Below are 20,651 nucleotides of genomic sequence, written 5' to 3'. Positions count from 1 at the left end.
ATAGTACGGTTCAGGGCTCCAGAGAAAGTACCTGAGTATAGCTTGGGTAGGGTAGGATAGTGGGCTGGACGGAAAGAAGGACACTCACAAAATCCATCGCTATTGGTCCTGAGTGACTGCTTCTCTGGTTACAATTCAGAGGAGGCCTGTGACAACTGCTTAGGGCTGCCCAGGGAGGGCTGGCTGGCCATGCAGCAGGTCCTCATGTGGCATGCACCTGGGAGACCTCACCAGTTCCCAGCCCCTGGGCTTAGCCTGACAGAGCCAAATTTGCAGTCTGGTTGGTGGTGGGGAAACTGTAAGGGTCCAAACCCACTAACAGAGCTTCTGGAGCCCCCTGCGTGCAGCCCCCATGGCATTAATTCACCAGGAGCATGATTAGTGGGCAGGGGGCTGGAGTCAGCCAGGCAGCGATGGTGGCCGAGGGAACAGCACCTGCGAATGCTCTGATGCTGTGACGTGCACCTCAGCCAAAGGCGTCAGGGAACAGTCTGTATAATGACATCTCATTTGGGCAGGAAAAATGGCCTACCTCGTAGGGAAGAGACTTGTAAAGATAGAACAATATTATCAGCGGTTACCTCTGGGCAAGAGAGTGGCGGGGGGAGCGCGAGATAAAAGGAGGCTCTCACTTTTTTACCCCAGATACCATAGTTAAAACACATGGAATACTTTCTCAAAATGGGAAGTACAAATCGTAAAATGGTAGAGGCGCCGGGGGACCCTCACCCGCGCCGTCCTCGGAGGGCCTCTCCGCCCGCACCTAAATCCCTTCCGTTAACCTGGGGTTGGGGGCCCCTCCTAAGCCGCCTTGTCGCCTGCCCAGGTGGGAGGAGAAGAAAGCCCTGTCGGTGGGCCCGGGAGCGCCTTGCCAGGACGAGCGCGTGCTCGAGCTGCAGCGCAGGATCGAGGAGAAGGCGGCCGAGCGCCACAAGCAGGCGGCCCTGCTGCACGTGTCGGCGCCGCGGGCCGCGCGCCCCAAGCCGCGGGTGAGCCGCGGGGGGGTGAGGCTGGGGGCGGGTATGCTGTTGGCGGGGCGCGGCGAATGGGGAGGCCGTGGAGGGGCGCGGTGTCGGGTGTGGCGAGGGGACGCAGTGTCCGGGGGGAGCGGACCCTGGGGGTGACTCCCGGCACCTTGTCGGGCCGGGGTGCGGGCCGCAGGGAGGGGCGGGGAGGCTGCGCGGGGGGTGGGGGAGGCCCCAGCCCTGCTAACCTCGACCTCCCCGCCCGCCGGCCCGCAGGCGCAGCTCGAGGCGCAGCACTGGCTGGAGCTGGAGCGGAGCCGGGAGCGCAGACTCCGGGCGCTGCAGCAGGAAGGCTCGGCCTGCGGGCCCGCGCGCCGCCTGGAGGCCGCCTGAGCCGGGCGGGCACGCCCCAGACCCCGCGACCCCGCCCAAATAAAGCGTGAGGCCGGCGGTGTGCGCCTCCTCTTCCCGGGCCACCGGTTCCTCTCCGTTCCTCCTCTCTCCCCGTCCCCGGCCTGCTCCCCCGCCCCCCGCGTCCAGGTTCTATCCTCACCCCAACCCGCCGCTCGCTGCCTCCGCACCCCTGCTTCACGCCCCACCCAGCCCCAGTCTCCACTATCCAGAGCAGGGTTGCCTGATGAAATACAGGACGCCCAGTTACTGCGTGGGACAAACTTATGCTAAAAAAAAGTATCCACTCTTTATCTGGAGTTCAAATTTATCTATGTTTTTGTTTATATTTTAAATCTGGCCACCCTAACCCAGGTTCTGGCCCTTACCTCCGGCCCAGCACAAGGCGTTCCCGGCGCCCCCTCTTCGGACCTCCCAGAGCCCCCTCTGCACGTGGAAACCTGGAATCCCCACTCTCTGCCTGGAGTCTGGTGGCTTAACCTGGGGACGCCCAAGACTGCGCGTGTGATTGTGGGTGTGCGTTTGGTCGAAGGGACTAGGATTCTTGAGCCGCTAGGAACCGGCCCTTCTCATGCCTTATCTCACGTAAACCTCACCGCGATGGAGGGCGGGGATGTAGGAACTGTCCCCGGCCACCATTCTGCTGAGGCCATTGGTGCTCAAAGAGGTGAAGTGATCTGCCCCAAGAGGGGGCACCGAAACCGGGCACCAATGGGACCGAATCTAAGCCTGGGTGGCTTTAGAGCATGTCCCAACTTCTCCAGCATCATTGAAGGAACAAGATTGGGGCCACTGGGCACGAGGTCGCCCGGGGGGGGGGGACCAGGACAGATTCATTCTCCTGGGTCCTCGGACCCAGGACCAGGCTGGAGAGGGTGTAGCCTGGAGGACAGGCTGGCTTAGAGAAATCCAGCCGGTGAAACGCAGCTTGAGGAACCAAGCAGTGTGCTGCAGCTCCTGGGAAGGAGAGTATGGGCAAGCCCATGTGGTGAGGGGCAGTAAGGGAGGGGCTGGAAACTGCCAGGTGGATAGATATCCAGGAGAGAGATCCCCCACAGCCACATCCTCCCTCCGTCCAAGGAGAACCCCACGGCACATTTAGACCAGGAAGGTGGACATCTCACAATGAGAACAGACTAAAGACCAAAGTTCTCTCCCAAAATTCTGAGTCATGTCAGAACCCCAGGACTTTCCCACAACCTGGGCTTGTAAAGAGAGGAATTTCCCACCTCCCTATCAAATTAGAACTGGGAACAGATTAAATTTCATTAAAAAAATAAACATTTTTTATATCCTATGTTATATGATTCAAATCCATTTCATTTGATGTAGAGGGAAGAACATTGATGATGACCTGTCCAGTGAGAGAGTCCCTCAGGAGCTCTGAGAGTTTCAAAAGGGGAATTATTAGCTCCCATAACTGGTAATCCAAAGGTAGGGTGGACTTCAGGACATGCCTGATCCAGGAACTCTGCCTCCAAGCTGGTAGCAGTTCCACCTTCACAACATCCAGAGGAAGAAGGGCCATCTCTCCCTGGCAGCTCCCTTCGGAAGGAAACCACTCTATCCTGGAAGCCTTATGTGAACATCTCCAGTCTCACTGGCCTGAATTGAACATGCAGCCAGTTCCTGCACGGGGGAAGGTCTGCATGGGTCCCCAAAGCAAGCACTGTAGCAGGAGGAGAGAATTACCTTTCACCTATCAGACAGGCCTCTGAACAGAGGGGAGAAGTGATGGCCCAATAAACTTAGGGTGCTTTTGGCAACAATGCTGGTTGGCAGTTCACAGGTCCCTACCTACCCTCTTGGACTGGGGAGCTGCTCAGGGCTGCTTTGAGAACACCTGGGGCTTCTGCTCCATGCAAACCTGGGTGGGAGCAGACCTTGCCCATCCCCTGAGGTTGTGGCCTGAGGGCAGGCCTTCTGTGGTAGATTGATGGCAAAATGTCTCCTCGTATCCATGTTCCTTGCCTTGTGACCTCCCATCAAGAGAGGGAGACTGTTTCCCCCAGCCCTTCAGTCTGCGCTGACCTGCTTTGGCCAACAGGGTGCAGCAGAAGTGGCTGTGTGCCCTATCAGAGCCTGGGCCTCAAGAGGCCTCAGAGCTCCCTCTTGTTCTCTAGCATGGTGCCCAGACCCCACATAAACACGTCCAGGGGATCCTGCTAGGATGAGACACCGTGTGGAGGAGAGCCACTTGTCCCAGTGGAGGCCATCCTCGACCCCCCTACAAACCAGCGGACGCCAACATGTGAGGCTGGCCAGGACCAGACCCCCCACCTCTAACTTGTAGATTCATGAGCAACAATAAATGCCTATTTGTTTAAAGCACTGAGCTTTGAGCTTTGTTCTAAAGCAAGAGCTAACTGACATACCCTCAAGAGCTGAGGGCCTTCATTCACACTGTGGATCCCTGCCTCCCCCTCCCTGCCTGAGCCCTTTGAAAGAGAATCGAGTGGCCCCTGGAAGAAGGACCAGCCATGGGAGATAAGGTCCAGCTGATGCTGAGAAAGCTCTCTGGACCACCTGGAGAATTGACATTCCACTTAAGTGTATTTCCTGCGTAAGTTCAGCCAGAAGACCCTGCTTGACAGGATCTGAAACTCACTTGGGCAGGGGTTCTTTCTTTGGAGAGAGTTAAAAAGCAGATTCTCAGGCCTCATCTACAGAGATTCAGGTTTTGGTGTGAGACTCAGGATTCTGAATTTAGCTGTGTAGCATTGTGGAAGCTTTGAGGTGCCAGACTTTTCTCTAAGCTGGGGATGTTCAGGGCGGGAGGGAGGCACTATTTGTGAGGGAGCCAGGATTGCTCACACCACAAGTTCAGGGTCAAGTGAGGTTTGGAGAGGCCTTCAGGGTAGTTTTGAACATGAAAGTGGTATTTGTCATAACTTTGCTTTTCAACACTACCTCTTTAATGTATTCAAGTTACAAATAAAAAACTCTAGCTTTTCCTTAGGCTGCGAAATTCAAATTACTAATCTTATTTATAAATCTGGTCATTTTTTTTTTCAATCATCATTTCTCTCTCTCTCTCTTTTTTTTTTTTTTGGTGAGGAAGATTGTTCCTGAGCTAACATCTGTGCCAATCTTCCTCCATTTTTGTATGTGGGATGCTGCCACAGCATGGCTTGATGAGTGGTGTGTAGGTCCACTACCAGGATCTGAACCCACGAATCCCAGGCCCCCAAAGTGGAGCATGCAAACTTAACCACTATACCACTGGGCTGGCCCCTAAATCTGGTCATTTTTAACCATCGTTTTGATTCATCACATATGGTCCCATCTATAAGCTGAAATTCCCTTAAACATTTTAAAGTGCCTTTATAGAAGTCTGGTGAAATTTGTCACCTATCTATCTATCATTTATCTTTTCTGTATAGGTAAGGTTTGGTTGTGCTGAGAATTTAAAATTGAGATACTTGTGTGATAAAAGTAATTTTCATTCAAAGTGAACACTGATTCTTATAGGGTTTCAATTAGTTGAATTTAGTTTTAATATTCACTATATGTGGCTATAGCTTTTTGCTTAAATTCAAAACTAAAATCCTCCCCTAAACAGAATGTGATATCTTGAGAAAACTAATTTCAGTTGATGAATGTTTGCATCATGTTTTTGTTTTTCCTTTAAATAGTTCTATTATGAAATTAATGTTTTTAACTTGAATTATCCAGATTATTTAAATACCTATTTTGACTTGAACACTAACCAATATATTTAAATAAAAATAATTCATTTTTAAGATAAAAAAATAAAGTGCATTTATACATGGAATGTCTACTTTTATTTTTTAGCATTTCAGTTGGCTGCCCTGCCAAGTATTTTAAAATTCCTATAGATATATTAAATGTTTACATTTCTCTTAAACATGTAAATTCTCTTTAGTATTCCAATTATGATCACAAACTTTGAAAAATCTTGTCTTCCAACTTAAAATCACTATCAAAATCAAATACTCAACCATATATTTTACACTGGAATCAGATTTATCTGATGCTCTACCATGCCAAATTCCCTTACAATTACATAAAATAAACACAGAGACTGCTCCATAAACTCAACACAAAAACATTAATGCACTGGTTTTGATCTGCTTAGTCATTTGCATATATGACGCAATCTTCTGGGTAAAGACCCCCCTCTTAGGAAACAGCCCATCCCAAGGCTTCCGGGGTGACCTCCTTACTGCCTGAGAGTGCCTAGGGACCAGAGATGATGGCCATGGCCTGAGATCTGGGTATTTTCAGAACAAGAGGGACTAGCTGGGCTCTCTTTCCTGGTTGCCAAATCCATTCCCAAGTCTAGCTCTGGCAGTTGAACTCAAGAACCCCACCACACAATTCTCTAATCAGATGCCGGTCTGCAACCCCCACCCAGGGGCTGGCATGCACCTGTGCTGTGCTGCGTTGAGTCCTCCAACTCCACACCTTCTTCCTCTGAGGTAGGTACTGTTATTACCCCCACGTAACAGGCGAGGGAACTGGTCAGACTTGCTTAAACAATGGAGCTGGGATTCAAACTCAGACAGGAGAGATCCATGGCCTGCATTCTCTGACCCTTGGAGTTGCACTAGATGCCCCTGGCCTTCGCCAGGCCTCTGCCTGGTCTATGGCCCCTTTCCCAGGACCGGACCTGGGCAACAGTGCTCCTCCACGGGTTCAGTCCTTCCTTTCCTGACACCCATTGCCCAAGGGATAATCCAGACTCTTTAACCTGGAATCTGAGCCCTCCAAGATCTGACTCCCCCCGCCCCCGCCGCTCCCCACCTCTGTGCTCCTGGCACACTGGGCAGCCTTCAGTTACCTGGACATGCCAGTCCATCTTCCCCCACCCAGGCTCCCTCTTCTTGGAACTCCCTCCTCCCTTCTGGTCCCTCGAGTTCTCAGCTCCAAGGTCTCTTCCTCGAGGGAGCCCTCCCAGACGTCCTGGTTGAGTGCCTCCCCAGGGTTCCCGCAGCTAGGCCGGGTTGTGCCTCCCTCCTGTCTCCACCACCAGCCTGGGAGAGTCGGGGATCATGGGGACCAGACGCCGGCCCAGGGCCTGGCACGCTGCGGGCGTCCTGCAGGAGCTGCAGATCCAGGCCCGGTTTCCGGCCGGTGGTGGAGACCCCGGGAACACTGCTCACAAAGGCCTCACCAACAGCGAGGAAGCTGAGGCCCAGAGAGGCCTGGTATGCGGGCCGCCGAACCGCTGGCCTGGACTAACGTCCGGCTCCGCGCAGGCGGCCGGGCGTGTCGCGCCAAGAGCAAGGAAGCCAGAGACCAGAGCAGCCGTCAGTCCACAGACCACAACTCCCGAGAGGCCTTGCGGGCGGAGGGGCGCCAGCCGCGTCTCTCGCGGGAAAGGGGAAGCCTGAGCTCGCGAGCGTGGGCGAGGCCGGAAGGAGGCCCGTTTCAAAGTGGTAACAGATGGTTTTCTTATCCAATAGGATTGAAAATATGCCTCCTCGACTGGTAGACCGCGGCAGCGGCGGCCCATGGGGATGCGCGGGGGGCGGAGCCAAGGCCTCCGGAGCGGAAGTGGGTCGCTGTCGAGGCGGCGGCGTCTTGCGGGAGGCTTCTCGGCGGCTTCCGAAGGTGCTTTCGCGCTCCGGCGCGTCGGTGGCGGAGCCTGCTGGGCCAGGCCAGCTCCAGGTAGGCCGGGCTGCGGGGGAGAAGCGGCAGGCCGGGGCCGGGAAGATGCGGGGTTCGGGCGGCTCGCGGCCTGCAGAGGCCTTGGAGCCGCGGCCCAGCGAGCCGCCTTGGCGCCGCCGCCCGGGCTCGCGCCCCGCCGCCCGCCGGGCCTCTCCTGGGAGCGCGGGCCAGCTCGCTCGCCCGCCCCGCCGTCCGCGCGGGTGCACGAGCCCTGCCGGGGGCGGCAGGCCTCGCCCTCTCTCGCCTGCCCGGCGGGCGGAGGCCGCGGCGCCTCGTCCGTGGCTTCGCTGGGGAAACTGAGGCTGGGGTGGGGAGGGACGAGCCAAGGTCACCCGGAGAGTCGGGCGGAGCGGCCCGGGGCGCGGCCGGTGCGGGCCGTTCGAGGGAGCCCTGGGCAAGGTTTTTGTTCCCCTCCGGCGCCGCCTCCTTTGTGTGCTCGCGCCCCGCCCCGCCCCCGTGGGCCTGCGAGTCCTCCCAAACCGCGTGGCGGGGCCGCCTGTGGGCCGGGACGGCGCGGGGGACGGTGGGGCCGGCCGGGGGAGCGCCGGGGCCGGCCGGGGGAGCGCCCGGCTGGCCGAGCTTGTTGGAGCCTCGGCTTCCGGTGGCGGCGGAACCCGTGACCGCCGAGGCCGCGCCCCCGACTCGCGGGCGCCCGCACCTCCCCGGCGCGCCCGTGGGCAGGCGCCGGAAGGTTAAGCTGGGTCTTAAAAAGCTTGAGAGCCGAACCCGAGCTGGATGAATGCCGCTTTCCACTCTTTGACCCGGCGAGGGCGAAGGGGAGAGTTCAGCGCCTGGAGCCCGCGGTAGTCGTTTCTGGGGGGTTGGCTTTTGTCTTACCCATGCCTGTGCCTGTATACCTTCGTTCTCCTTCTGCGCCGAGTCCTCGTTGCCAGACCTGGGGTCTCGGCTTAGGCTCCTGAGCGGTTGGGGAGATGAAGGCGGTCTCTTCAAGGTCACACACCCGCCAGTTGACGACCGCGAGTCCAGGGCCGACGTTTCCTGACTGCAGGACTAGGCCTTTGAGTTCAGTGACCGGGAGTTTGGGGACCACTGGTAATCAAAGGTAGAGACGTTGAAAGAAAACGTTTTGTTTTTCTGATTGTTTGTTTCTCACTAGGTGGGGAGATGCTGGTTTTATCTGTGAGTTTGAGGTGAAATGGAAACGTTCAAATAGATGTGTTGTCGGTTTTTATATTGCCTGCGCTTGAGCTTCCAACTCTGATTCAAAAATCCTAATAGGGTACTTATTAACCTTTTTACAATGGTCGCCCGCCCCCCGGAGCTTTTTTAGATATCATTTTCCTGATTGTCCTCTCCGTGTAATTTTGATGCTGTCTATATAGTCCATGCCTTTTTGTGTACTGTATGCGTATCTATGCTGTGTACATGAAAAGGGTGAGAACTTTTCACCCACTAAATCAGCATATTTTTGAGGCCTTCTGTGTGTCAGGCTTTCTGCTTGGGGTACAGCAGTGAATAAAATAGGAATGGTACAGGCCCTGGTGGAGCTGAGGAGTGAGGGTGGAGGGAATGAGAGATTCCCTGAGGTTGACTGTGCCCAAGATGGGACTGGGAAGGTAAGCAGGAACCAGTTCACAAAAGGTCTTTGGTGTGCCCTGGAGTTAAGGAATTCAGAATTTATTTTATTTATTTTTTTGAGGAAGATTAGCCCTGAGCTAACATCTGCAGCCAGTCCTCCTCTTTTTCCTGAGGAAAACTGGCCCTGAACTAACATCCATGCCCCTCTTCCTACACTTTATATGTGGGATGCCTGCCACAGCATGGCCTGTCAAGTGGTGCCTTGTCCGCACCCGGGATCCGGAACCAGTGAACCCCAGGGCCACCAAAACGGAACGTGCGCACTTAACCGCTGTGCCACCAGCTGGCACCCAGAGTTTATCTTAAGGGCAAGTGGGAAATCACTAAATTGAGTTGTAAGCAGAGAAGTAACACGGTTAGATTTGCATTTCGGGAAAATCACTGTGCTATGAGAAGGATGACTTAGAAAAGTGGGTAAGAGTAGTGGTCTCAGGACAAGTTAGGAAGAAGGAGAAGGGTAGCTTGGACCAGGGTGGTGACTGAGGACCAAACTTGGTGTCAGTGCTTGCCAGTTGTGGCAGTTCTTCACTACCTCTTTACTTAAAGGCTGTTAGCAGTCCATATCCAGTAGTTTATACCCCTACCAATTTCTGGAAAGGATTTGAGGTGCTACTCAATGAAGATATGTTTACAAGGTAATTGGTTTATGTGCTGTATAAGAGTGACTTTGTATGTTCCCTGTGTATGTGTTACCAGTGACTTATTTTTAAATGATTTAGCTACATCTTTCACTGTCCCCAGATTAGGAATCTTTGAAGGATGAGATGGTTCCTGTAGAATATTACAAGGTTGACTCTTCTGTTATTGAGATATAATTCACATGTATGTCCTTCTGAGTTGTCTTTCCTAAATAACTTATTTCTCAGCAGGACTTGGGGAATTGCGAAGGTTTGCTCTCTGAGGAGGAAGGCCCAGAGCACAGATACTGCTGTGTTCTGAGGTCAGAGTTCAAGTGTGAGAAAACATGTGAGGTTAGGATGGAGGGTCCCACCACAGGGATCTGAAATTTCCTTTGGAAGTGATTTTTTTTTTTCCCAGGCATAAATAAGAATTGTCAAGTTTATAGAATACCACACCATGCAGAGTAGGAAAGGCTTGGAAACATTTCAGAATGAGTATTATCAGTAGCCTGTTTGTACAAAAGAGAAATTGTGACCATGAGCGTTTCCTGGAGTATTCTTTTTAAACCACGTGGTTTCCTGGTGTTCCCATTAGGGTACATTAACTGAGAATGTACCACCAGATAGCTGATTAAGTTGGCTTGCTGTGTAGACTTATTTGACAAACACAAATTTTAAATGAAGGAAGGTCTGCTAATTGACATTTTTATCTGCTGATGCCGTTTTGTTTTGGAATCATAATTGCTTTATGGTGTTATGAATGTGACTCGGTTTCTGTAGGAGTTACTCTAGGTTTGTGATGTAGTCACACCTCTTGAGTAGTTTCTACCACTTACTATCACATCCACCCTGCCTAGGAGTTGTGGTTAGCTCTAGCTTACGTGTCCTGAAGCACAGGGACGTCAAGGTCACTTGCCCAAGGTCACACAGGTAATAAACAGACCTAGCATCTTTGTTCTTTTTGCTGGACTTTATGTCATTCTCATTTTTATGTATTGGGAAGGCACATGGGTGATGTTTCCAGTAGCTTCAAATAGTAAAAATAAAACTTAAAGTGGGGGATATTGTCTTTATTTTTATGTTTCTTTTTCTTTTCAAGTAACATTTACCCAGGAGGAGTCAGATTATAAATATTCTCAAGAAACTTGATTTACAGCGATTGCATTGTATTCCTGAAGACACTGGTTATTGTTCCTGAGTGAATCTGTCTCCTTTGCCCAGCCGGGGGAGGTGGTCCTAGGGCCTGGGCATTTTCCTGTCTGCTCTACTTCACCTCTTCTTTTAGCCAAACTTGCTGAATTCTGCGGCTTGCCAGAGCAGATCAGTACTGAAACTTGCTTCCTTTCTAAGCATCTTCTGGATGTTTTTCAGTTCTTACCTGTTAGTTAACTGTTTGTTCTGGTCTCTTGCTGCATGGTGAAAGTGCCTCAGGTAGAGCTGTTCTCCCATGATGATCATCTATTTTAAGTCTCCCTTTGTTTCCTGATGGTGACTATTTTCACCTGCAGTGTAAGGCTCCATTTCCCCCATCCCTGAAATTCATCCCCCTCCAAAACACTCTGTGCCATTTCTTCTAAGTATCTGCCATCTTTTTCAACCGTCTAATGAGCTTGATAATTTAATTTCAATTTGAAAAAAATCTTTAGCCAATGTTTGTGCGAAGTCCTGTGCTAAGAGGAGGGGTGCCGTGATAAGTATTTGACTTAGGGTTGTGTTTATCGTATTGAGTACAGTAGAAGAAATGGTTACCTCAGGACCAGGAGGAGTGAGAGAAATGTAAGTAAAACCTTTGCAGTAGGCCTTGGGGGGTGAACAGGAGTTCTTCAAAGGGGGATGGGATAGAGTGGCCTTTGCAGGCAGGGGAACAGTGTATATCAAATTATGGCACTGTGATAAGAAAGAGCCTAGAGTGGGTGACTGACTCCCTGGGTACCTGGAGGAAAGTAGTCAGTTCTGCTTTAAACGTTTGTTTGAAAGCATGCATTAGTTCCAACAAGATTGATATATTAGGGAACAATTTCAACATAATGGGAATTTTGAGTTTGCTGTGCATTTCATCTGTGGGAAATTATGGTGAACACAGAAAATTGAACTCGGCTGAACCAAGCTTGACTCTGTGCGTTATAAGCTACAGCCGTGTGTATCTGATGTTACAGCATTCAGCTTACTCCAATAACTCAGGAGCTGCACACCTGGGAAAGTGCCGTAGTTATTTATAGGATATGTGCATTTCTTAACTATTTAACACGTGTACAACGTGTGTATGTCAAAGTGTTTGAGTGTTGTAGCCCAATTCTGTTTTTTCCCGTAAGGCCTGTGGGTTTTTTTTTTTTTTCCGTATCTTGTGGCAGTTTTTAGGAACACATGTCCAACTGGAAATGAGGCCCAAAAAGTAAGTGGTGGGATAGGGAGGAGAGGTTGGCTGTACTATATGAAGGCAATGGGTATGATCGTTTGGGACCATTTGCAATATTCCTGGGTCTTTTGGAGTCTGGTGATGTTTTGTGTGTGCTACCACGTGAAACCTTGGAACTTCCTCAGGCCTACTTAAGGTTCTTCCTACTGCTCTCTTCGGCCTTTTCTATCTCTATTAGAGCATTTCTTTCATAGTAGGTGCTTGCTCTTCTTTCTGCAGCACCCCCAGGTGCTGCATTTTTCCTGGGGCCCAAGGACCATTGACTTCATATTTTGCTTCCTAGGTAGAGTGTTGAAAAGAGAGTTGAAGAGTGTCTAGATTAGGGCTTCTGCTGCTGCTCACAAACCCAGGTGTGGGCTCCCACTGCCAAGATTAATGTCTCTAGAGAATTGGATTTGTCTCGCCTTTCGGTGACAGCACACATTCATTGATTAGCTAGCCCACACATGCACCTGCCTAGGAGTGGAAGGGAATGCTTTGTGCTGAGAGGACTTCCCCTCCAGTATGCAAATAAGAGAATTCCCAATGTCAGGCACTGCTCTGCTGCTCTCTGCTGTAGGTATAGGTCAAAGAACCAAATCTGTGAGCTTCTGACTTCCCCCTCCCAACGAGGCCCTGCACCTTGGCTATTTTTAGTGGTTCTAGATTCACTCCACACACACACTCCACTGTACCCTCTCCTGGGTTCATGATTCAGTACAAGCAGCTAAGCTTCCTAGCCAGCTTTCTCTGGCAGGCTCCATGCTTGGGTGCCATCCACACAGGCCCAGCATGCCTGCCTGCCTCCTGTGAATTTTATGGCCACAGTGACCTTGGCCTGGGGAAGACTGGGAGGTTGTTGATGGCCTCAGCTCCTGAGGTCGATTTGCCCCATTGGCCTCTGATATCTTTTCAGCCTCTGCAGGGAGGGATCCTTAGGTTTCCTTCATTATGTTACCCTTGCTCCTCGCCCCCAGGAATTGGCTTTGTTTGTATTGCCAGACCCCTAGGCTACCATGGCTGAAAGAAAATTAAAAGTTAGGGGTCAGAGAGGTAGAGAAGCCACCCAGCTTCGCTTCCATGCTGTCCCAGAGAAACCCTTCTACAAAGGGTCAGGTAGTTGGCTTCTGACCTGCCAAAATTAGTTGGTTGGATTTGGTGTCTTTTAATATGTCTCTCAATTCAATTACTGATAACAACTTCATCAGACATGGCTGTTAGAGAATTAAGGTGCCCTGCTCCTGGGGTTTCTATGACAAAGGGTTAGCCTAGCGACTAGGAGGAATTCTCCATAATCCTGCATGTGAAGCTATGGAGAAATTTGTTAGAGCAGCTTCTTTGAGAAGAGGAGGAGCCAAGGTCCGCTCTGGGTGTATTTGAGTCATAGGTGTGTCCTGGAAATCCCAGAGGGCAGGGGTAGGGGGGTGGATTGAAGCCTTAGCTAAACCTTGTCTATTTACCATACCTAGAAAAAGAATTTTTTTTCCTGCTTTATCTCCCCAAATCCCCCTGGTACATAGTTGTATATCCTAGTTGCCGGTCCCTCTAGTTGTGTCATGTGGGATGCCACTTCGGCGTGGCCTGACGAGCGGTGCCGTGTCCTCGCCCAGGATCCGAACTGGCGAAACCCTGGGCTGCCACAGCAGAGCTCACGAACTTAACCACTCGGCCACAGGGCCAGCCCTAGAAAAGGAATATTAGGTGAAGTTTTATTTTGACTTTTTTATTGCGGCAAAATAGATACAATTTAAAATAGACCACTTGAACCACTTTTAAGTGTTCAGTGGCATTGAGTAAATTTACACTGTTGTGCAACCATTATGACCATTCACCTCCAGAACTTTGTCTTCCCAGACAGAAACCATTCATTAAACAATAACTCCTCATCCCCCACCCCCTCAGTCCCTGGCAACCTCCATTCTTCTTTCTGTCCTTGGATTTGATAACTTGAGTAGACCAGTACATCTGTAGGAACACAGAAAGTACCTCATATAAGAGAAATTATGCAATATTTGTCCTTTCGTGTCTTACATCACTGAGCATAATGTCTCAAGGTTCATCCGTGTTGCAGCATGTTGTTTTTTCCATAGATTTTCGAAAAGCTGAAGTTTATTCTTAATTCTCTACCCTTGCACCTCAAGGCCCGAATCATAAAGAAAAGTAGAACATCTCTAAACCTGGACAGCTATTCTTTTTTCTCTAGTAGAAGCAAAAGGTGATCCTTAATGGGTCTTGCATTAGGTGAAAAGGAAAGAATTTCCCTGAGTGACAGATCACTGAGCAGATTTGAAGGCCCCGTACCTCTGGTTCTCCTTTCAGGCCTCTGGGACTTTTTTGGTTGCTGGTGATGGCTTCATTAGGGTCATAAGATAAATTTGTGAAAGACCCAGTTACTGTCTCTCCAAACATAGTCTGCTGCTTTCTCTTTCTGCCGGATCCATTTGTCTAGTCCCTGCGAAAACCTCAGAGGAGACCATGGTGCAGGCTGTGCACCTCCTTTAGGAGTAAGTAACGGGGTGAGGGCTGTCTTGCTGCCTCTGTGCACCTCCTTTAGGAGTAAGTAACTGGGTGAGGGCTGTCCTGCTGCCTCTGTGCTGGCTCTTCAGCCTCCTCTAAGCCTAAGCCTACGTCCTGCCACGTTTTTTCTGGAAATGAATTAAGCCTTGCTGACAGCCGGAAGCATTCGTTCCAGTTCTTCCTGGGGTTGAAGGTTTGCTTTGCTGTCGTCTGGTCACACTTACACTTGTAAGCAGAGCTACAATTTCTGGCCTTTATGACATAATACATATTTATTGCTTATTATTGGTTGTCTTTCCACTTAGAATATATACTCCATGAGTGTCTCTTTTGTTCACCGCTGTATTTCTAGTCCCTGGAGCAGTGCCTGACCCAGAGTAGGCACCTGTAAATAGTTGTTGAATTAATTAGCTGATGGGGTTGCCTTCAGGGTGCTAGGAACAGTACTGGGTACTTTCATTCAGCATCTCTGTTCCACAGAACAGCTGCAAGGTAAGGGATATTTTCCCTGCATTAAAGACGATGAAACTGAGGTACCAAGGTCAAATATTTGTGCAATGCTATAGGGCTCACCTGGCCAGCTGCGTGATGGCCTGCTATTTACCATGCATCCTCGTTTGTGTAATAAGCAAGAGGCTCATATTTCTCCTAGGTACTAAGGCCTGGTTGTTGATGTGACAGTCGCATCAGAGTTCCATTTAAGAAACTTTGAAATGAAAGTTATTGGCAACTCTTAATGCTCGTGCCCCCTTCCCCTGGAGGGCAGGTTGTACTGGGTGCTGGTATGTTGTCAGTGGCCTTGGGTATTTTTGACTTTGTTTACTAAAGCAGTGACCAGTACAAAACAGCAGTCTGTAAAATACTCTTGCTCTTTAACACATGTTCGTAATCCTACTTTTGAAATTTCATTTAGGGAAATACTTAACATGAGAATGATTATATGTTTATGATTTTAAAAGGGGAGACATGAGCTAGATAGTTGGTACTGGCCAGTGCCTGATCAGTCACTGATAAATTGGCATTTCCCTCATGAAATTCTGTAGGATTTAGGCTTCTCTCTGCTTTTACCAAGCTGGCATAAACAGGTTGCCTTGCCAGCTCATTCAGACTCATGGGAGGCTATGCTTGTGTCTCAGAATAGTCATTTATGAGTTTACAGTGAGAGCTGCCTTATAATTGCCCCACAGAATAAGTGACCTGATGTGTCCGCATATCATCTTCCGGGAGGAAAATGCACAAAGAGCCAGCTTAGAATCAAGATTGCTTAGCGATTGTGGAACCAGTATGGGGGAGTTAGGTGTCAGATTTTCAGTGGGTAACTGTGTCAGCCTCGTCTGCCCTGGTATGGTTGGGACTCCTGTACCTGCTGTGGGGCTGGGCTGGACAGAGCTGCTCATCCGAACTTCTCCCTTGGACGTGCTGCAGAGTTGCTGCTTCTTTCTGTTTCAGGTGCACCCCTCCCTCGCCCCTTTGCTGCTGACTCTTTTTTTCTTGGCTTGTGGGAAAACCATGGTGTGAGATATGGTGACTGAATCCAGCTCCAATCTAACACTTCCTGCTTGCTGCCTGGCTAACAGTCTGTTTCTAACCTTTATGTTTGTAGGCATACATATATAATCGCATCCACATATGCATCGTGCACATATATATGATTACGTATGTCACACTCAACTAGAGTTAGGGGTTGGGTCACCATTTGAAGTGTTCGTGGTAGCTTCATGGGGGAAAAAACCAGTCTCTAACCATAACAGAATGATTGAGTAGACCAGTACATCTGTAGGAACACAGAAAGTACTAACCTCGTGAACTCCCCCCACCCATCCCATCCGTCCCCTCTCCTCCTTCCACACTCTGCCACTACATCCAAGCCACACACCTTTCTTCTTGCCTGGGTTGCTCTCAGTCTCCCATCTGCATCCTGACTGGTTGGGTCTCTCTCATCTGCCCTGAGAGCACACAGGTGACATGATCTCTCTGAATGTAGATTTCATTGTGGCATCTCTATCTAAAACCCTGGATTGTCCTGCCCTTGGGGTGTGGGCTATGGAAGCATGTGTCAGTAATCTGGCGGAGTCACCTTTGCTGTCCTCACTTCTCTCACACCACCCACACAGTACTTGTCTAGGGCTTTCTTCTTCCCTGCTGCGTGGTTCACCCACCCGGTTTATTCCTTGAACAACTCCCATCATTTTGGACCTCATCGTCAGTGTCACTTCCTCCAGGCATTTTGGCCTCCACTTGCTTGGTCACCAGTGGCCGGCTTCCTGGCCTCATTCTAGCACCTCTGCCTGCTTACTGCTGCTTCCTCCTTGAAATGCCAGCTTTTGTCTATTATCTCCAGGTGCTCCAAGCTTTGTTTCTGACTTTTTATTCTCTTTACAGCTTCCACTTTCTCTGACTCCCCAAATTTTCACACAGATTTCTCGAATCTCTACCTCCACCCAGTTCTGAGTTTTTCAGCTGCCTTTTGACCTTTCTACCTGGATATCGCATCCAGCATCTCCAAAACTACAACTGTATACCTTTAACACCTGTTTGTTTTTTGCCTTCCCTAGTTCAGTTTTGTGGCGTCACTCCTGCAGAGTAATCAGCTAGATATCTTGGCATGGATTGTTTCTTCCTCACCCTCCTATCAAAGCTTTAGAAATTCCTGGCATCTGGGCGTCCTGACTATTTCCAGTGCCATGTAGTACCCCAGGTCTTCTTTTCTTAGTGACAGGGACACCAGTAACCGCCCTACTCTCACCCCTGAGCCGTTTGTTTATTCAGTAAACATGAGCATCTGCTTTATGCAGGGGATTAGTTAGGCACAAAGTAGATGGAGCCCCACCCTCTTAGCACTTACATCAAGTGGGGGTGTGCTGAATGACTGCAGGGTTAGCCTTCCAAATTAGAAGAGAGTGGGGCCATTTACTGAGCTAGAGTTCTGGTATGTTTCTTCCTGGACATAGTAAATTTGAGAAACGTGGAAAACATCATCTATTGTCCAAATTATTTCTAGAATTAATACATCTGATTCAGGTACAGTATTTATTTAAGAGTGTGAGTTCTGGTGTTATACTGCTCTTATACAGGCTCTGATGTTTACTGATTGTGGACTTGGGGCAAGTTGCTTAATCCTTGATCATCCTTAGCTCCCTTGCGTGTAAAATGGTGACCATAATAGTACCTGCCTCCTTATGGGGTGATAGGTGGATAACATGAGCCGGTGTTTGGAAAGCACAGTGCCTTTCAGCTGTTGTTAGTTTTATTATTCTGGTGGCCTCTATCACCTGCATGATCGAGCATTTTTTCTAGTTGGTGAGGGCTACCTTTCCCATGATCCTGAGCCTCTCCCATCCACACAGTGCATTTCTAGTCTGCTGGGAATTCCCCCTTCTTCCCACTTCTGTTCTGTGGTGAATCCAGCCTCTTGGTATATTTCCCTGAGGCCAGCCTTTGACTTTCCTGTGTCCTCTGATCCTTACTATCCCTAAAAGGAAAAAACAGATTTGGAATGAATTGCTGGATTGACCTTGGGCATAGAACGGCATGGAGAATGAGGAAGCTCTAGGGAAGCGACAGTGGTCTTGTTGGAGCTACAGGGCTGCAGGAGGCTGATTTCAGAGATCAGGGAGAGTGTGCAGGCTGAGGAGTGGGGCACCTCCGGGACAGTCATGGGACACGTCTTTAACAACCATATTTGAAAGCCTAAAAATTAACCAAGTGGGAGGCAAGAGGCTTCTGGAATAACCAAGGTCTGTGTATTAGATTATTTCCCTTTGCTCAACAGACAGATCTCTCCCTCCTTCTCTGTCCGTGACATTTTTATCAGATTCTTCTCAGTTCTGAGACACACCATTGAGGTAGATAATCTGTCCCCTCAAAAGCTGTATCGTGGGTGACACCCACATGTAAGACCCTTCTTGGGATCAGAAACATAAATGTATGTGCTGGAATCTAGGAAGTGTGGTGGATCTGGGCCTGTCGTGTGATCTAGTTTTGTGAGTCCTAAGGGGCTGTGGGGGCGCCTCCCTCTTCTGTTCTAACCAGGTGGACTGTCTTCAACCTGGCCAGAGCCTCGGCCCTCAATGCCCACCTAAGTTGAAGGCTCACTGGGTGAGGTGTTGGTTTAGGAAGCATTTGTGCCATTCTTGAGTGAGAGCACCTGTGGGCCCCTGGTATGGGCTCACCTGAGGGCTATCAGGAGGTGTCATGCCGTCTGCCACAGGATGACACATTGAAGAGGTTATCCCCCACACCACTCAGGGTCAGAGCAGATAATAAGGTGCTGGGGGGGCATGGATGCAGACTACCAAGTGCTGCAGAAAAAGGCTCAGCTGGCTCAGCTGTCCCTTTAAAGGGCCTTCTGAAAAACTTTCTTTGGCTTCTCCTTGTCCTCCTGCATTTCTTTAGTGCCTAGCTCATATACCTCAGTTACAGCACCTGAGCTACCTATCAGCAACCCCCTCCACCCTATTCTCCATCCACTGCAGGTGGCAGGGTGTTTATTCATTGCTGTATTGCCAGGGCAGGAGCCACACTGATAAGTGAATGAGGCAGGAGACATGCAGCCTGTTCTTTTTAAAGCTGGATTGGGTGTGGCATTACACAGCATGTTAGAGCTTGAGCAAAGGGGTGGAGCTGTGCAGTGGGTGGTGCGTTTGGAGACACTGCAAGGCTGGTGCTGGCAGAACAGTCAGTGATGTCAGCCCACAGTTGTTGAGCCTGTGCAGCACGATTCCAAGTGCTCTTTGTGTTAACTCCTGTAACCCTCACACACCTGTTGAAGAGATGCTATTCTGTTTTCTAGGTAAGGAAATAGGGCACAGAGAAGTTCAATGCCTCGCCCAAGGTCACAAGTGGGTGTTTGGAGGCTTCCGACTCCAGTCCAAGCTGACTGGCTCTGAAGATGTGCTCTAAGTGCAAGGCCAGTTGGCCTCTACAGGTCATGCTCAGGAATTAGGACTTGATGGGGAACCAGAGAAAGGCTCCTGAGGTCAGTTATGTTTTAGAAAGATGGGATGGCAGTAGGGTTGAGGGGTACCCAGAGGTGGGAGATCTGTTAGGAGAAGGTAGCAGCACTGGAGTTGAAAAGAAGGATGGGCTTGAGATTGGTCCTGTTGTCTCTGCCGCCTCCATGTCTCTCAAATACATCTCTCAAGCTCTGAGGCCATTGTCCTAGTGCAGTGGTTCCCGTGGTATGGCCTCTGGAGCAGCACCATCAGCGTTGCCTAGGAATTTGTTAGAAATGCAAACTTTTGAGCCCCATCCCAGACCCACTGAATCATAAACTCTGGTTTAACAAGCCCTTCAGGTGAGCCTGGTGCAGGCTCAAGTTTGAGAATAACTGTCTCCGTCCAAACCACTATCACCTAAGACTGGGTGACCCCAGGCCACCTCCTCGCTTTGACTCTCCCTTGGTCCCTCAGGCTTGCCCCGAGCTCAGGGCTTCCCCGACTAGAAGCCCATCTTTGCCCCTTCTACACTGATTACACCATGACTCCTGGCTCCATGTTTTTGCTTCTCATTTGCTTCCTCACCTACTGCATCCCTGACACTGAATTTACCGTGCTTAGCCACCACCTCCCAGTCGGCCCTGAATGAAATCCAAGGGCCTCTCATTCTCCAACAGCCTCTGCAGCTGCTGCTTTCTCTGCCCTTCCTGGAACTTGCTGCTCAGCATCTCAGTCCACAGTTTCTTGGTTCTTCTCCACTCACTTGGTGCCAGTGACAAGTTTCAGCTGGGTACACAGAGTGAATCAGGGTGGGTGGCTCATCTCCTCAGTTAAATTGTGAGCTCCTCCAGAGAACGACAGTGAAGTCATGGGAAGAGCTGGAGGCTCTGGGCTCTGCTCTGGCCTCCGAAGCGCTGTCCCTTCCTGGTTGTCAGAAGTCGGTGAGGTCATGGGTGGCAGTTCTGAATCTCTTGTCTTTTCCCAGCCGCTAGCATAGTACTCTGACAGGGTTTCAATAGCCAGAAAGGAGGGCAGGAGGTGGCATAATGGTTCCATTCGCAGGCTTTGGTATCATGTAGTTCTGTATTCTACAAGAATGCTTACTTTCTAAGTAGCATTGTGGGATCAAGGACATAAATTGCATAAAGTGTTCAGCAAAGCAAGCACCTAGCTGATAGAAAGGACCGGTCAACACTCGAACTGAGCTTTGTTGTCAGTGATGCAGGTGGCAGCATTTGTCGACTTGATACCTTTGTTTTTCAGGGCTTGAAGATACTGGAAATCTGTTTGGCTCCAAATTCCTGTGCTAGCCAGAGGATGAGTAGCCAGTGGGCATGAGCAGTTGAGAACGTTGGACTTCTCTGCAAACCTTGGTACAGATCACTTCCCTTCTCGATAGGTTGGAGCCAGAGAGCACAATGAGTACGGTGAGTTTATCAGCTTGTGAATTTTATTTTTTTGAAGTCTAAGCAACTACCTTATTCCTCATGGCACATTAATGAGAGTACCATAAAGGTGCTTCTGAGTAACCCTAGTTCTTGAGAGGAGTGTGTGTGGGACCGTCTGGTAGTTA

The 20,651-nt window shown here is 50.0% G+C and overlaps 2 protein-coding genes across 11 annotated transcripts in view; both read left to right on the top strand.

The window, feature by feature from the left end:
* Positions 1-2,671, top strand: part of CFAP99 (cilia and flagella associated protein 99) — a 47,944-nt gene extending 45,273 nt beyond the window's left edge. For all 3 annotated transcript variants that reach the window (XM_044767959.2, XM_070506395.1, XM_070506396.1), the window contains 2 exons: positions 827-989; positions 1,242-2,671. In XM_044767959.2, coding sequence (XP_044623894.2) covers positions 827-989; positions 1,242-1,358 — 280 coding nt within the window. In that variant the 3' untranslated portion in view covers positions 1,359-2,671. The remainder of the gene's footprint in view (positions 1-826; positions 990-1,241) is intronic.
* Positions 2,672-6,858: 4,187 nt separating this feature from the next.
* RNF4 (ring finger protein 4) overlaps positions 6,859-20,651 on the top strand; it is a 34,085-nt gene continuing 20,292 nt past the window's right edge. For 2 of the 8 annotated variants that reach the window (XM_014829705.3, XM_014829704.3), the window contains exons 1-2: positions 6,870-7,010; positions 20,342-20,505. In XM_014829705.3, coding sequence (XP_014685191.1) covers positions 20,497-20,505 — 9 coding nt within the window. In that variant the 5' untranslated portion in view covers positions 6,870-7,010; positions 20,342-20,496. Of the gene's footprint in view, positions 7,011-7,616; positions 8,074-18,933; positions 19,120-20,341; positions 20,506-20,651 lie in introns of those variants that run through there. The other 6 variants (XM_014829702.3, XM_070506398.1, XM_014829703.3 and 3 more) reach the window with 6 other exon arrangements.

The sequence above is a fragment of the Equus asinus genome, chromosome 3 (genome assembly GCF_041296235.1).
Source record: "Equus asinus isolate D_3611 breed Donkey chromosome 3, EquAss-T2T_v2, whole genome shotgun sequence".
Taxonomy (NCBI): Eukaryota; Metazoa; Chordata; class Mammalia; order Perissodactyla; family Equidae; genus Equus; species Equus asinus.
Note: the sequence above shows the minus strand (reverse complement) of the source record. Positions and strands in the feature narration are given on the sequence as shown.